Source organism: Lichenostomus cassidix, chromosome 17 (assembly GCF_008360975.1).
Source record: "Lichenostomus cassidix isolate B80296 chromosome 17, HeHo_3.0, whole genome shotgun sequence".
NCBI classification, from domain to species: domain Eukaryota; kingdom Metazoa; phylum Chordata; class Aves; order Passeriformes; family Meliphagidae; genus Lichenostomus; species Lichenostomus cassidix.
Window position 1 is genome coordinate 4,111,659 of NC_139497.1, and position 16,018 is coordinate 4,127,676.

Sequence of the window (16,018 nt, forward strand, 5' to 3'; positions counted from 1 at the left end):
ACAGCACCCAGGGCACTGGGGACACCTCTCCTACACCAGGCTGGCCATAGGGCACACCTCTGCACTTTGCATTTAACAAAAACCACCTCACGCTGCTCCCAGCAAGAGTGGCCGGAGCAATGTGTGCCCCGAGATGTCACAGTGTGCACCAGGGGGTGTTTATGAGTTTATTTTAGTGCAGCTTCCCTCAGAGTGGTGCAGTGTGGTCTGATGCTGCCAATGCCTCCACCAGGGAACATCACGGAGCTTGGAGCGCCAAGGAAAGTTTACAGGAAAGTGTCCTTTTATTTTTTTTTCCCCTTTCTTCTTTTTTTTTTTTTTCTCTTTTTTTTCAGCCATAAAGAACACTTTTCTGCATTTCTCCACGTCAGCATCCTGGAGGTCACAGCAGCGAGCTGCTGGAGAGGTGTCTGGTGCCAAGCCCACGTGTGAGGGAAGGAGATGCCCACACACAGGAAGGGGGTGAGTGCAGCAAACCTGCAGCAAACCTCCCTCCGTGCTGGGAGTGGGAAAACAGCCCCTTTCCCTGAGCTTTCATTAATAATGACTTCTGAAGTAATTTTAAAAAGCCATCACAGCCTTTTGTTTTCCTTCCAAGGATTCTTACTTGTTTCACAACCTCTTTTCTGTCCTTAACCTGACTTGCAGAGCAGGGAGGTAAGGCAGGGAAAGGCGAAGAGCATCTCCTCATCCCTTTCTCTTCCTGCAGGGATGGGGCAGCCTTGGGGTGCTGGCAGTGACCCCACTGCTGGGCTGGCTGGGGACCCAGAAAACTGCTCCATCCCTTTGTTCCCAGTTTCCATGAGACAACACTGCCCTGAGCTCCTTAAAAAATCCTCGACATGGAGTAGCAGAAGGCCACCACCTCCAAGCCTCTTTCCAGCCCAGCCTTCACACTCCTCTCCGTGAGGATGCTCTGCACGGCCACAGGGATACTTTAGAGATTTCTGGTCCCATCCTGCTGCCTTCTGAGCCACCACACTCCTGTTTTTCCCCCCACGGGCTCGGTTTTGCCCCCCTGCTCCCTTTCTGGCGGTGCTGGTGCCGGGGAGAGGCAGCTCGGGAGAGCTGCTAATGACTGCCGGCCGGAGGAAGCCTTATCAGAGCTTTCCCCTGAATTGTTTGCTCTCACTGTAATTGATGAGCCTTTAATGAGTCTCGAGGGACCATGTGTTTGAAGGGAGCTCTTTCCTCTCCGTCCCCAAGGAAAACGATGTTTCAACTGATCTCGGCTCTCGGGGAAACATGAATAACTCTTCTCCATCTCTCTATTGTCATCCCCAGCCGCGGCTCGCAGCACGCTCCGGCAGCTGCCTGGCCATCACTTACCCACTTCTACCTGCTCTTGTGCAACTGTTTTGGCAGCTCAGCAAAAGCAGGGAGCAAATCTTTTGGGCAAAGCATAACGGGTGCTGAGCTTGGATTGTTTCTGGCCCATCTGTGCGTGTGGAAGGTGGTAAAAATAGCTCCTGATGGCTGGGCCATGGAAGAAGCACGGTCCTTTTGTGGAGAGTGTTTATATCAGGGTTTGCTGTGCTGGGAGATGGCTCTGGCAGGGATTTGCTGCCTGAGGGGGCTGAAGAAGGCAATGATGGCTCATTCATCCCAGGAGCAGAGCTGGGAGCTTCCCCAGGCCTGTGGTCCAGGGGCTGAAGGAGAGGAAAAGCCATTTCAATGTGTTGTTTCTTTCAGCTTGAACCAGTGCAAGAGGCTTCTGGCTTTCACTGCTTTGTGCCGAGCCAAAGAACTGGGAAAACCCTGAGTTAGGTCAGAGGGCTGTGAGCAGGTTATTTTCCTTGTGGGTTTTTACTTTTGGTTGTGTGGTAGGCACGGGTGAGTCCTGCCGGCGGGAATGAACCCTCCTCGCTGCCCTTCGGAATGATTTGAGGTTTGGGTTACAAAGATGAGACAATTTAAAAGATGCCAAAGTGGAGAGCACGCTAGCTGGCTGTTCCCATCCGAGAGGCTATTTATTTTAAATAAGTTGACACTCACCAGCTGTCAAGATCCTGCTGACTGGTGGAACATTATTTATATTCAAAGCTGTCTTAAAAAGCAAACACAAAACCAAACTTCCCCATTAGGGGGTCGGCCAGCAGAAGGGAGGAAGGGTGAAGAGGACATCACACGGATATGTGAACATAAATATTTGCAGAGTAATGTGTATAAATGCTCTTGGTCTTCCTCCTGGAATGCAATAATGCCTGCAATCGAGTTCATTGGCCAAATTGAATTTGGGCTCCTGTAGAAGTCTCTTTATATTAAGTGCTTTAACATACATCACCTTCCCAGTCTATCGATGAAATTCTATTATCCGCTCAGGGCCGGACACAGCTCGGCAACAAAATCGGAGGGGGAATAAAACCCTTCACAAACCAAAGCCAGGAGCTTGTAATAGGACCTTGGGCATCTGTCTCTGGCTATCGACAAAGTGTCAGCAGTGTCTGGGGGAGGGAGGAGCTCTCTGGGTTTCTCGCTAATCCCTCCCTCCCGCTCAGAGCTTCCTCCCCACCTTGCTGCAGTGGGACTAGAAACCTTTGCAGGACTCCAGCAAACTTCATTTAACTATATGACCAAGAGCAAGGTTTTGCTTGAACTCGAGCTAATTCCAGGCTGGAGGAATGCCAGGGAAGCTCAGCCATGCAGCTCTCGGGGGTGCCCAGCATGGAGTTGAGGACGGGCCGAGGAACACGGTGCTCTGCTGGCACAGACCTGGCTGTCCTTGACACGAGGATGCTGCTACCTCCTGGGACCTGAGATCTGTCTGCCAGGAGCTGCAGGGAAGGAGCAGGGATGGGCACAGGCAGTGCTTGCCCTGGCTTTTGTGGTCATCCCAAAGCTGCTGAGCGTGGGCAGCAGCTGGCTGAGGGCTGCAGGGGCGTTGGGGTTGTTTTTGGGGGATGTTTGGGTGAGCCCGTGGTTATTTTGGGGGTGATGCTCCAGCACTGGGGTTGGGCTGAGCTGCCTTCATTGAGCAGGGCTGGAGGGCAGAGAAGGAGGCAGTGACCAGGAATTCATTCATCTTTAACAGTGATCATCTCCACTTCTCAAAATGGAGAAGTGACAGCGATCATCTCCGCTTCTCAAACTTCTCCACTTCTCACCACAAATGCAGAAAAATACATCCCTTGCACGTGGGTACCACTGACCATTTCCAGCTCCATTTATTGCAGGAGGTGCTTTTGGGGGTGGCCTTGATCCTCCAGGTCTGGAGTGTCTGATCCTGGCTGTTGGCACCAGGATAACAGGCTGGCCAAAGCTGTTCTGCTCCACTAGCACAAACTCATGTGGAGAGAAAATCCTCCTGGAGAGCATCCATGAAAATCACCGAGAACTCACCAGGGGAAGGCAGGGAAAGAAGCAGGGGAGCTCAAAGGGCCTTCCCCTTCAATTCTTTTGTGTAAGCAAAGCAGCAGCCAAGGAAAGCCAGGGAAACCCTGAGAAAAGCAATTGGTGAAGTGAGGAAAGGAAATGCTGCTTCAAAACTAGAAACCTCATCTTGTTGGCACCTCTTTGGCCTGAGTGCAGTGAGAGAGGAGGCTCTGGAGGTTCCATGGAGGTGCTCCATGATGAGGAATTCTCCCTCCTCCAGGATGAGGATGCCTTCCTCATCACCAGCAGGATGGACAGACAGACAGACAGTGCCTGCACTGGGGCAAGGCAGGACAGAGAAGAGAAATCTTAATAACGAGCCTAAAATTGATTCACTTCTGCTCAATGTGATTTCTCCTAACTGGATCCACATGTCCTGGCCATGGCACATTAACTTCAATTACAGCTTATTAATGTCTCCGTGATGGAGCTTGCCCTGCTGAGCACGGCGGTGACTGACGTTGTGAGGGGGAAGAAATTACTCCAAAGAGACCCAGGGATGGAAGGAGAGAGAACCAGCAGCTCTCATCGTGCCAGGGAAAGCTCATTCACCCGTGCCCACTGCTGCACCGAGGAGAAAATTAAGCAGTGAATAGAGAGATCTGTGGGGAAAAGTCCTTCCTCTTCCCTTCCCCACCCTGCCTGGCACAGGCACAACACACAGGCCAAGGGCTTGCTTGTGTCTATTCCTGTCCTGACTCTTCTGCATCTCCAGTTACTCTGCAGATCAATAGGGACAGGATGGAAGAAGAAAGGAAAAGAAAAAAAGAAACGAAAAAGATACCAAGAAGAAAGAGAGTAAAAATAAACTGTCAGCCATGAACGGAGAGATGGAGCTGGCTGAGGCTGTGGGAGGAGGAGATGCAGAGGAGACCCCAAAGGGACAGGGGACTGTACCAAAACCTGGGAATGAAGCTGTGACCCCCAGGATTCACCAGACCCTCTGGTCTGCAGGACAAAAGAAGGCAGAAAACTCCTTCCCCTTGCCCCCTTATCCTTTGCTATGTCTCTTTCTGCTTTTCCCAAAAGCTCTGGCAGATTGTGGTGAGGGCTTTTCCTAGGTGGAGAGCTGAGGTGTGAAGGATGGGGTGTTCCTGGATGGGGGCCAGGAGTCCATGGACTGAGGGGATCAACATCTGAACCCTCCAGGTAAGGCTGCAGCACAACAAACCAGACAGGCTCATGGTCTGCTCTGAGGGCAAAGAGTTTTGCTCTTCCCTTGGTCATGAACATCAGCTGGTAATGAGCTGCCAAGTGCCTCATCACCCCGTGGGCACTGCCAAAATCCCGGTGCAGGACAGGGACACAGGCAATGCCACCGTGACAGCACACACTGCTCCTCACTGCCACACACTGCGGCTGGGCACAGCTCTTCAGCCTCTCAGGGCTGCTCACTCTCCCCCAGGTGGGATTTTCTGGCTGCTTTTTACCCTTGACCCCCTCATTTCTTCACAATCATCTTCCCTCTGGTTTCCATGCCCCCTGGAGTGTGTCCCTAACACCACCCCGGCTTTATCTTGGCACTCACCTCCTGTTCCTCCATGTCCTGGAAGGGGCAGTGTGTGTCCATCCCCATCCCTGCCCACCCTTCCTCCCCCCTTCCCTGCACAGTGCTCCTGTCAGGCTCACATTGATTTCTCCTCTCTTCCTCTCAATAACCCATCCCTTGTTGAGCCATACACAAGATTTAATTTGGTTTTAGTCCCTGCACTGTAACTGGCTTTGCTTACAGCTGGAATTAGATTGCTTTTCAGTGCAAAAACCTGCTTGCTGGGACTGGAATAATCACAGGAGCAGAGTTAATTCACAGGGTGCTTCTCCATCTTATACACCACTTATCCACAGCTCCTCAGCTGGTCACCTCCCCTGCCCTGTGCCCAGGGGGGCTGGAAGAGTCAGCACAGGACAGGAACTGACCTCTTCTCTGCCCAGGATGAGTGTCCCTCTCTCCTGGGAACCAGCCCAGAAAGCTGGAGCAGTGCAAAGCTTCATCTCTCTGGAGCTCAGAGCTCAGAGTTTGGGCTGATAAAAGCAGATTTCAGAGCTGTCTCTGTTCCCAGCCAAGGAAAAGCCCTCTCCTCCCGGCGGCCCTGCTGCACTGGAGGAGTTTTTGCTCAGGCAGTTTTTGGCGAGTGCAGCCAAGAGCGAAGCTCTGCAGCAGCCGTGGGCAAGCAGCCACAGGGGCACTGTGCCAGCCCTGGGGAGAGGCCGCAGGGATCAGCCAACAGCCCCAACCTGGCTCGTGCTGGCCCAGCTGAACAGCAGCATTGCAGCTCTCACAGGGCGTGCACAGCCTGGCCATGCTGGTCCAGCTGTGGGATTTTGGGTGTCTCCTGGAGGCTGTGACTCCCCCAGCCCTGGGTGTTTTTAAAATGGGTTTTCTCCCCATCCCTAGTTGCTTCTTTTAGAATTTATAGGGGTTTTATGTATTGACCCTATTTCTGCTACTATTAAATGGTATTAAATTTGGCTGGTGAGTTAAAAGCTGGTGGGGGACTGGGGAAGGGTGAGGAGGACAGCTGAGAGCAAGATGCTGGTTTGGGGAGAATTCCACCAGCATGGCCTGAAATCCAAAGTACTGAAGTGACAATTCCTGCCCAAGGCAGGTAGGAAAGGTAAATGGCTCAGAGGAGGAAGGTGTTCACTGGACACCAAGAGTATTTTAACTCTTTGATACACCATGTATCCCAAGGCTGCTGCAGGAGCAGGAACAAGTTCTGGGTTATCTGTGCTCATCTCCACACTTGGAACCCAAAGCTCATTGCAGGAGCACTGACATCAAACATTTAGCCCTAACTTACCAGACACATGTGGAGGTGCTCTCCTGCTCCTCTGCCCACATGCCTGAGCCCCCCAGGGCTCCTCCCTGAGTGACCCCAATAGTGGAGACCCCAACATGCCCCCAGCCCAGCTGAGAGCCATAGCTGCCCACCCCAGACAGGCACCACTCCTCACCACTGCCTCCTGCCTGCCCTGGCAGGGGGAAAGGGCTCTCCCATCCCTCACTGCAGCTTCCTTCCCCTTGGAGCCTGTTCAAAGCCAGCCTCGGTGGCACCTGCGAACATTTCTACTTGCAAGTCTCAGAAGCAAACAGTTTGGAACCGATACAAACGGCTCCTCTGTCGCTGTGGTGATGCTTGTTAGCACGGGGTGGGTGATGGGGAGATTTTTCCCCTCTCGCCTGTAAGTCTCGCACAAGCTGGATGGGAAATCAGCCATCTCGGCACTTTTCCACCTTACTTTGCTTTTTCGGTTGATGTCATAATGTAACATATGGCATCGTACAGAGAAATGAAAAACAAAACCCAGGAGAAACAAACCCCCTCCTGCTTCCTCTGCCCCAGATCTGCTGGGGGTTTTACCCTCACCCCAAACTTCACCTGCTGGGGCTGCTCGGGGTGTGCAGGACTGACTGAGGATGACCCACCTTGCTTGTACTGACAGAGAGTTGGAGTTTAGCAGGGTGAGCCTCATTCCACCCTCCAGATCCACCAGCATCACCCCTGAGACTTCTGGGCAGAGGCTGGCTGTGTTTGCCCAGCTGGGACAGGGTCTTGGAGGGAGCTCAGTGTCCATCCAAGCCATGTCCCAGCTCCCCTGCGGGAGGACAGAGCCTTGGAGGTGCCCCAGGCATTCCCTGCAAGGACACATCTGCTGCCCTGCCCGGGGAGAAGGGCTGTCAGAGGGAGGAATGGTTATCTATCCATCAGCAGAAACGCTGACAGCTCACTTTCCTAGCACCAACCCTCTTCTCACCCCTCTGAGCAGAGATGCCCACAGAAACCCAGCAGCCTTTACCTGCCGGTGACTTCGATGTTGGAGACAGCATAGAAGTACTTGTACAAGTTCTCCCTCTGCACGTAGGTGCCACCCAGGGCGGGTCTCAGCAGCCTCATGCGTAGGTCGGTGACGGTGAAGAAGTCCTTGAGCCCTTTGGCGCTCTCCAGCCGCGTGTACAAGTTGTCCATGTTCTTGAGGTCGGGGCCGGCGAAGATGGCGAAGCGATCCCGCACCTCGAACCGCACGGTCTTCTCCTTCTTGGAGCCCGCCCAGCGGGAATACTCCTCGGTGCAGAGGACCCTGTTGGCACTGGTGGTGGAGAGGTCCCTGACCCTCCGTGCTGGCATGCTGAAGGCCTCCATGCAGTCGTCTGCGTAATACTGGTAGGGGTGCCAAGTCCTGCCGTTGTCCAGAGACTTCTCCAGCATCATGATGGTGGGGCGGCCGTACTCGAAGGTGATGACGATGTCGTCGGTCAGCTCGATGCTCTTGTTCCAGGACAGGGTGATGTTGGCCAGCAGGGGCTCGGGGTAGCGGCGCCACGTCACGCTCTGCCAGTAGGTGGCCAGCCCCTCGTCCTCGCTGTCGAACATCAGCTTGGGAGGGTGGGCCAGGTCGGGGTTGGAGGCGTCGCACTCGTCGCTGCACAGGTATGGGTTCTCCTGGAATGACAACAGTGGTCACCAGAGGGGACAGCAAAGCCTGGGCATGGTATGGGCATTGGGGCACGTGGGTTGGCTGCTTGTGTCAAATGGTAACTGCTGGGCAGAGCTGGAGGGTCTGGATTGGGAGGAGACTGTCTGAGAATGAATTTAAGGCAGAAAGATGTGGCTTTGCCTCAGCTGTGAGAACGGCTGAGCTGTTTCCTCTGAAAGGCCCCTTGGGAAAGGGCTTTTCAATTTGGCACAGGGGCAGTTTTCATAGAAAGTGCCTTCCCTGAGATGGTCTCTGAGAAACTTGGGTTCAGCTTGGCTGATTTACAAGCCTAGGGAAAGCTGTGTTCATCCCTGCTGCCTTGGAAGAACTGAATGGCTAAAATCCCCCAGACACAGCCTTGCCTCTTGTGGCTCCTGATGCTCAAAAGGCTGGGGACACAGTGCCTCTAGTGCCCCTGAGCATGGCTAGAGGAGGGAAACCCAATTTCTCCAGCTCCATGCTGGGACAGGACTGAGCAATAGCAGAGATCTGTGCCCCTGGTGCCTTGATCCTCACCAACCCACAGGGGTCATGGTGGGAAGGATGGCTCAGCCCATCCAGGTGACAATGTCCTGCAGGCCTGGGCAGTGGCAGAAAAGCTCCAGCCACCCCATTTTGCCCACAGGTGACAGCAAGTGGCCAAGCTGGTGTGTTTGCAGGGACACACCTCCACATCCACACGTGCTGAGCTGCACTAGGACACACAGTCAAGGTCACACACCAAATGTTGAGGTTTTGGGGGTGGGCAGCTGTGCCAATGCATTTACTGCTCACCCACACGTGTGTTAAAACCCAACATTAGTTGCTGTGCAGCCTCCAGGAGTGAGCATGTGGGTCAGACCTGCCTTGGGGATTGTGTAGGGCTGTGTTCTAGTGGGTACACACCACAGATAAATGCTGCAACACACTGAAAATCCTTTTTTTTTGCATATGAAGCATCTCTTTGCTGTCACTTCACCTCCCTCTCAGACTCAAAATCCAAAGGGTTGGGGAGGGAGAGGGATTGGTATGACAGCGGGCTCTGCTGCTGTGGGACCCTTCTCAGGAAAGCAGAGGCACCTGGCAGAGGAGGAGGAGGTGATAAAGCAGCTGGAGCTGCTCAGAGCTGCTGGCTGGAGGTGAGGAGCCTGCTGGGGTGTGAGGTCTATCTCTCTGAGCACAGCAGCTTTCAAGGTAAGACCAAGCTTGCTGTTGTTTGTGGGTGCTTTGTTCGTGGTTGGGAGCCATGGGAAGGTGCTGTCTGAGGGATTGGTGTGTTCCTGCCCAGCCCTGGGGACTTCCTGCAGTGCCAGGGTTGTGCCAGGGTGCAGGGAGATGATGCTGGTACTTGGGGGCTGAAAATGATACCAAAAAAGGAGGTGCAGGGCTGAGAATTGGACAGGGTGGTTGTGTCTGTGGCTGCTGCAGGCGTGGGGAGAGGCTGCTCCTGTCCCCATGGCTTTGACCTAGGGAACTGTTGGAATCTGAGTGCCTGTGAGCTGCTTTTTGGGTGCCCTGTGCCCACCCAGGCACGGCAGAGGAGAGGTCTGGCTTGTACAGCTGGGTGCAAAGTGGGGCTGTGCTTTGAATGTGGAAACTTCTGAGTTAACACAACATGCTTTGGGAAATTTGGGCTTTGCCACCTCCAGCCAGGCAGCCAAAAGTCTTGGAAAGTGCTTCAGCTTCTCCACTCCATGTGTGTAAAATTGGCCTTCAGTGCCTCCTCACAGCTTGGAGATGTGTGCCAAAGGCAAGCGACTGTTTGCAAAGTGAGCAGAGGCCACAGCACCCAGGAGCCCTGAAAACTCCTGAGGACACAAATAATTCTGTGTCTGGAGCAGCATGTGAGCAGCACAGTGTAAATAAGGCAGGAGGATGCTCTGGCAGCATGGGGGGAAAACAAAGCAGTGAAGTGGCTGATCTGTGTGTGATCATCAGGCTCCTGTGCAGGGGAGACAGCCTTGGGGAGACAGTGAGACTCCTGAAAATGCTGTGTTTGTGTGTTTGTGTGCACCAGGCTGCCAGGGAAAGCAGCACACGGTAAAACAGGTCAAAACTCAAACTGTTTTCAGCACTGTCTCGCTCTGACACACCCCTGCCGGGTGGTAAAGCTGCGAGGGGTGAAGCTGGGGTTTGTCCCTCCTGTCACAGCCTCAGCTTGGGTGATGTGTGGCTTTTGTCACCTCTGTGGGCACCCAGGAGCTGCTGAGCTCTGGTGTGGTGCCCACCCTGGAGCAGGGAGGGTACTGATAAATGGATGTTTGAAAAGCAAATAGCTGGATAGTTGGTTTGTTTGGGTTTTTTTTACTTGCAGCTGTGGTAACTGAGCAAGGGAAATCAATGGAGTGCTCCTTGGGTGGGTGAGGTCGAGGGGACACCTGGGCAGGTGTCCCCACAAGCCCCTCAAAGAGGGGGAGATGCCAGCTGGGCTGTGAGCCACGCTGGGGGTCCTCTCCTGCCACAACACGCTGTTCTGGAGCAGGGATTAAAAAACCCTGAGATATTGACATATTTAATATGCTCTCCTGACTCGTCACGTTCAGAGGAATTGTTTACCTCTGCTAATGAGACACAGCTTCCTGCTGGGGGATGGAGCTGCCTCTAGCACAGCTTCACAGCAGTGGAGGAGGGAAAAGGCAGAAAAATCCCCCTCAGCTGAACTGCTGGGGGCTCTGAGTGCCTCTCCTGTGCTGAGGCAACATATTGTGTTGCAGTATGGTCCTCCTGTCAGTGTGGCCATCCAGATGGCTTAATAGGACAGGCCTGAAAAGACCATCCTGGAGGTCCATTTGTGCCACTTGTCTGAAGGAGGGTGCAGCAGGTGGAGACTTGGCTTGGGATGGCAGCAGAAAAATCCCTGATAAACGCACTTTGCTGCTCAGTGGCTCTGGCTGAGCAGAGTCTGTGTCTCAGAGCCATCCTGGCCAGAGAGCTCTTGCCATGAGCCTTTGTCTCCTTGTGTGCAGCAGCCACAGCCTTGAGCTGGTGTGAGATGAATCTCACTGGGTATTTGCCACTTGAGCTGTCCACAGCATGGCCACAGTGGCCACCTGCAGGGCTATGGATGCTGCTGCTATCAATGATTCCTTTGGAGTGGCCAAACAGGAAGGACTCTGCAGCCAAACCACAAGAAGGAAACATTAGTGGCCAGGATGGGAGGCGGGAAAGTTTTCCCAGAAGCAGTGAGGGAAGAAACTGAGTCTGCTCAAGCATGATTCCCCTCCTAATGTCCCGTCTGGAGGGACAGGGCTGGCCAGGCACATCCCTGGCAGAAGCAGAGTGAAAGCTCTGCCTGTCTGCCATATGCTATCCTGAATGGAGATGCACGATCCCTGCCATACATCCCAACCCATGAGCGTGCTCAGCTCAGCAGGCAGCACCCCAAAAATCTCTTCAAACCACCCTGATGCTCTGGAGAGGCTCGAGAGGTGCATGGCTATAAGAGGGCAAACTCAAATATCACCTCCAGGTGACAGCGCTGAAAGGTGTGGGAGAACCTCAAAAGCCGCCGAGAGAAGCACATCACTACTGCTTCCTCTGCTAAAATGAAGTGTTCCTTTTTGGGGTTAGCTTTATTGAATTGTCCTTCCTCTGTGGGATGCTCGATGCCTTTTCTGCTGGGGGGGTGGTTTGGAGTCAGCCAGGAGGGCAGGGGGGAGCGGAAACAGATGGCCATGCTTTGGCTGCTCCCTTGGTCCTGGTAAGATCAGATATAGCACTATTGAAACAATTCCAGGTATTATTTTTGAATCTGGTTTCCTCCTCCAAGCCGTGTGTCCTCCAAAGAATCTGTCCAAAGTCTCGAGATATTTAAGTCTTCAATCTAAAAGTCAGGATGCATTAGCCAGGCAAACTTGGTCTCGGGGAGCTTAAAATAAACCAGTTCACTTTGAGTCTCACGCTATTAAATCAGTCGTGAGCGTCCTCACAGCAACTAAACATTGCAGATTTCAGGCTCTCCAGCTCTTCTAGCTGGGCATTTTTGGGCTTGCTTAGCCCCAGCTCAGCCTAAAGGGGCAAATCTCCAGAGGACAAACAATAAGAGCCTTGTTGAGGACAGAGAGTCCTAAAAAATGGCATCATAGTAAGGCTGTGCCTCTGTGAAGCAAATCACAGAATAGTTTGGGTGGGAAGGGACCTTTAAAGGTCATCCAGTCCAACCCCCTTGCCATGGGCAAGGACATCTTCCAGTAGGTCAGGCTGCCCAAAGCCCCACCCAGCCTGACCTTGAATGTTTCCATGGGTGAGACATCCATCACCTCTTTGAGCTTTCACCATGCCAGTGTTTTACCACGCTCATTGTAAAAATTCTCTTCCTTACAGCTAGTCTGAAACTACTCTCTTTCAGTTTAAAACCATTATCACTTCTCCAAACACTACAATTCACAATAAAATGCCCTCCCCATCTTTCCTGCAGACCCTCTTCAGAACCTAAATCCTCCTTGGCAGGGCTGCTCTCAGTCCCTCATCCCCCAGCCTGGATGGATACTGGGTCTGCCCTGTTCAGGTCAACAACTTTGCACTCACAAGGTTCCCTTGGTCCCAATCCCTGAGCTGGAAATGTGTCCTCAGCCCTGCTGACTGCCGACCAACCCTTGGGTTTTGCCTCCTCTCGGTTGGCTCTGGGCAGAAATGCAGCAGAAGGGACTTTCTGAAGGTGACTTCAGAGCAAAGACTTGCTCCTTGAGGAGGATTTCTTAAGAAACAGGATACTGGTCTGACAAAGCAGGATGACAGCAATATCCAGGATGCTGCAGAGGAGCTGCTCCCCACCTTGCTGGGAAGGGGGGGAATGGGGGAAAGCAGCCACAACAAAAGCCCCCAGTTTTACAAAGCCCAGCTGGTTTTTAGGGCTCTTAATGAGCACAAAAGTTGCTTTTTTTTTTTTTCCCCCTAGCAGATAATGCCATTTTTAAGCCTCACAGCATAAAATTCTATATTTTTGTAGGTGCAATTGCTTGATTAATCATTAGGCTGTTGAATATTTTAAACAAACCAGACATCTGTTGTGAACGGTGAAAGCTGCACGGAAATAAGACTGCAGCTTTTAGATCTCCATGCCAAAGGGAAGCTGGAAAGCAATTGCAACCACTAGCTGCACAGTGAGGAAAAATAAGAAAAATAATAATAATAATAATATTAAAAAGGAAAAAGAAAACAACCAAGATTTGAGCAAGGAGAAATTAGTAGATGATGTGAGAGCTTGTGCTGCTCAGCCAAGGATGCTCAATCTCAGCTCTCATACCTGGTGTGATTTGTTTAATGGTGTTTTTGGAACCCCCCTGGACTAACTTTGCTTTTGGGGGTCTCTTCTGCTTGATGGAATTGTGTTTAAGCCAAGGCCTCTGCTAAAACCTAGAGCACCCCGGGACTGCTTGTTTTTAATTACAGTCTCCTGATAAGAGTAATGACAAGGTCTCATCAACCTGGGCGAGTCTTGGAAAACAAAACTTTTGTCTTTTTTTAATTGGGGATGTGAGGTGGAAATCCTTGGTGCTTTACAGGAAGATTTTTTGTTAAAGGAGAAAAAGTTAAATGTGTTTCAGTGCTGTTGTGTGAGTTTCTCCCAGGAAATTTTTTCTGGAGTGTTTTATTTCACCAAGAACTGGGTCTGTAACCCAACCAGAGACCTCTTAGAGCTGAACCTTCACCCAGGGAGGAACAATTCCCTCTGTAGCCCCCACCCCATCCAGCTGTGATGCTCAAGGAACTCTCAGGTACATCCCAAAGCCCTCCTGCTCCCCTCAGGACTGCCTTTGAATTTCTGCTCAAAGGTCAGCAGATGAGGTTCACAAAGTCCCCGTGCTGCAAGTGAGCCCTGAAGTTGGTATCAAATTTCCTCCAAATCCTGCAGAAAAGGGGGATCAGCAAAATCTTCACATGCACCTGATCCCTCCTGCCCTGTCACTGTCCCTGCCATGGAGCAGTGCCACCGCAGGTGTCCTGCAGCCTCCCCTGCCCTGAACAGCCTGTCTGTCACAGGGAGGGCTGATGGCCATGGCACAGGGGTGTCCCCAGCCTGTAGAGGGGAGCAGGGCCAGCCCACTCCACCCCTGCCTGTCCTGGGGATGTTCTGGAACACACTCCCCCCTAAAGGTTTATTTTTCCCCATTTCCCCCATCCAGCCCCACGTTGGGCTGGCTGCAGGATGGAGCTGAAATGACCTTCCCAGCACGTTTGCTTTCCTGCTTTACCCTCAGCTGAGCTCCACCAGCTCACACTGCAGGGCTTCACTTCCATCCCCTGCCCTGGCTCTCCTGACTCTGCCAGGGCTTCACAGGGATCTCTGTTCCCATCCTGGCCAGGCTGTGGTTCACTCCAGTGTCTGTCAGCACCAGGAAATCACCCTCTGAGCAGGGAATGTGACCCAGCTCCTGTGCCAACCACCCTTAACCTCCCCACTGACACAGAGCTCAACCTATTTTCTGCAACACAAATTTTTGACAAGGGCCACCCTGAGCAATGTGTGTTCTGGGAGATTTCCTTGGTTTTTCTTCCAATAATCACTCCAGGACGTGATGCTGCTTCCCAAACAGAGTTGCATTTACCCAGGAGAAAACACAGGCTGGTCCTAATGTCATTTCTGAGTGTTTTCACTCTTGCTGCTCCTGATCTGAGGGTTCAACTGCTCTGTCTGGGTTTATGACAAGACAAGGTAATTTTATGATCAAAAATAACATTTGTGAGTAATTAAATCTCACGCTTCAGGGCATAAACTGTAACCTGCCAGTGGCCAGGGTGGGACTCCAAGAGAGCTGGAAGTACTCTCTGACAATTAATTTTCACTCTATTCATGGGCTGGGAGGGATCAGAGGGGTGAAACAACCGTAATTAATTTACAGCGATTATTTCCAACAGCTGGCAAGTGGCATAACTCACTGCAGAGAGGGCTGGGAGCATGGAGAGGGATCAGGAGAAATAAGAGGCACCTGTTGTGCCAAAGAGCCCCACATGGGCCCTTCTCTATGAGCCCAGGTGAAGGTCTCTGACCTCCTCTAGGGACATGGGGGACACTGGGAGCTGCATGGCCAGGTCCACTCTTGTTGCACTGATTCCCCTCTGCCCCAAGTGGGCCATGGGCTTTCCTCACTGCACAGCTGTGATTTGAACCTGGAAAACATCTCAGGAACAGCTTTGGGATGCCTGTCAGCATGCAGGGAGAGGTGCCAATGGGGGCAGCACCAGCTGTAGGGACTCTGGGGATGCTCCAAATGCAAAACTGTGCCTTTTGGAAACGAAATCCTAACGAATTTCTTCAAGATGCTATATTTTCTGGTTTGGGCTTTTTTTCCTCTTTTTAAAATACCTCTTTGCTCAGGCACTTTATATTTTAATAAGACAGAAGCTGTCTCATGGGGTAGAAAATACAGTTTTCCCATGGGCTGCCTGTGTGGCTGCAGCCCAAGAGCCACTCAGGAATTCTCCAGCAAACCCTTCATCCACACATCCTCCAGGCATCACTCTCCCCTTCCTGCTGTCCCCCCAAAGGGTGGTTTTTACATGCCCCATGTGGGCAGCAAGGCTCTGGCAAGGCACCCAGAAGGTTTATTTCACCTAATTGGTGAAGGTTTATTTCCCAGCTTCACCTCTGCAGGGAAAGGGCAGCTCTGGGTGGGATGGGGTGGCATAGGATGGGGAGCTCAGGGTGGGCTGCTGGGGTGGTTTGCCCCCTCGAGTGTCCTCCCCCTGCCACCTCCCTCCCCAGCCATCTGCAAGGGGTTCTTATTAAGGCCCAGACAGCAAAAGGGGAGAAAAGCGTCTTCGCTAACAAGCTGTTTGCTGTTTATGAGCAGGTAAAGGCAGAGCTGGGATGAATTATTAATAGGGTGGAAATGGGGTCCCTCCACAGATCTGCTGCTAATTCTGGCTCAGCCGAATGTCACTCCCTCCATCTCCTCCCCGGCCGTGGTTTGGGGGATTGATCGCTCCTCCGCTTCCTTCCCCTTCCTGCTGGATGGGAGCTGTCCGAGCACAAGGTCACCCTTGCCAGGGCGTTGGGGACAAGCTTTGCCTGGTGCAGGGTTGGGGAGAGCGTGAGTCAGCAGAACCCAGCCCCGCCAGCTCTGCCCAGACACCAGGACTGCACTCAGCGAGACATTTTTGCTTTTTTGCCTCTTCCCTTTGGCCTGAAGCAGATCCTCATTCACCGAGCAGCGCCGCTCGTTCAAGGCTCTGGGGCTCCCCTGGGCCT

At 52.6% G+C, this 16,018-nt stretch overlaps 1 protein-coding gene across 6 annotated transcripts in view; it reads right to left on the reverse strand.

The window, feature by feature from the left end:
• NTNG2 (netrin G2) overlaps positions 1 to 16,018 on the reverse strand; it is a 45,405-nt gene that overhangs the window by 16,985 nt on the left and 12,402 nt on the right. For all 6 annotated transcript variants that reach the window (XM_085076956.1, XM_085076959.1, XM_085076958.1 and 3 more), the window contains exon 3: positions 7,171 to 7,814. In XM_085076956.1, the coding sequence (XP_084933082.1) occupies positions 7,171 to 7,814 (644 nt within the window). The remainder of the gene's footprint in view (positions 1 to 7,170; positions 7,815 to 16,018) is intronic.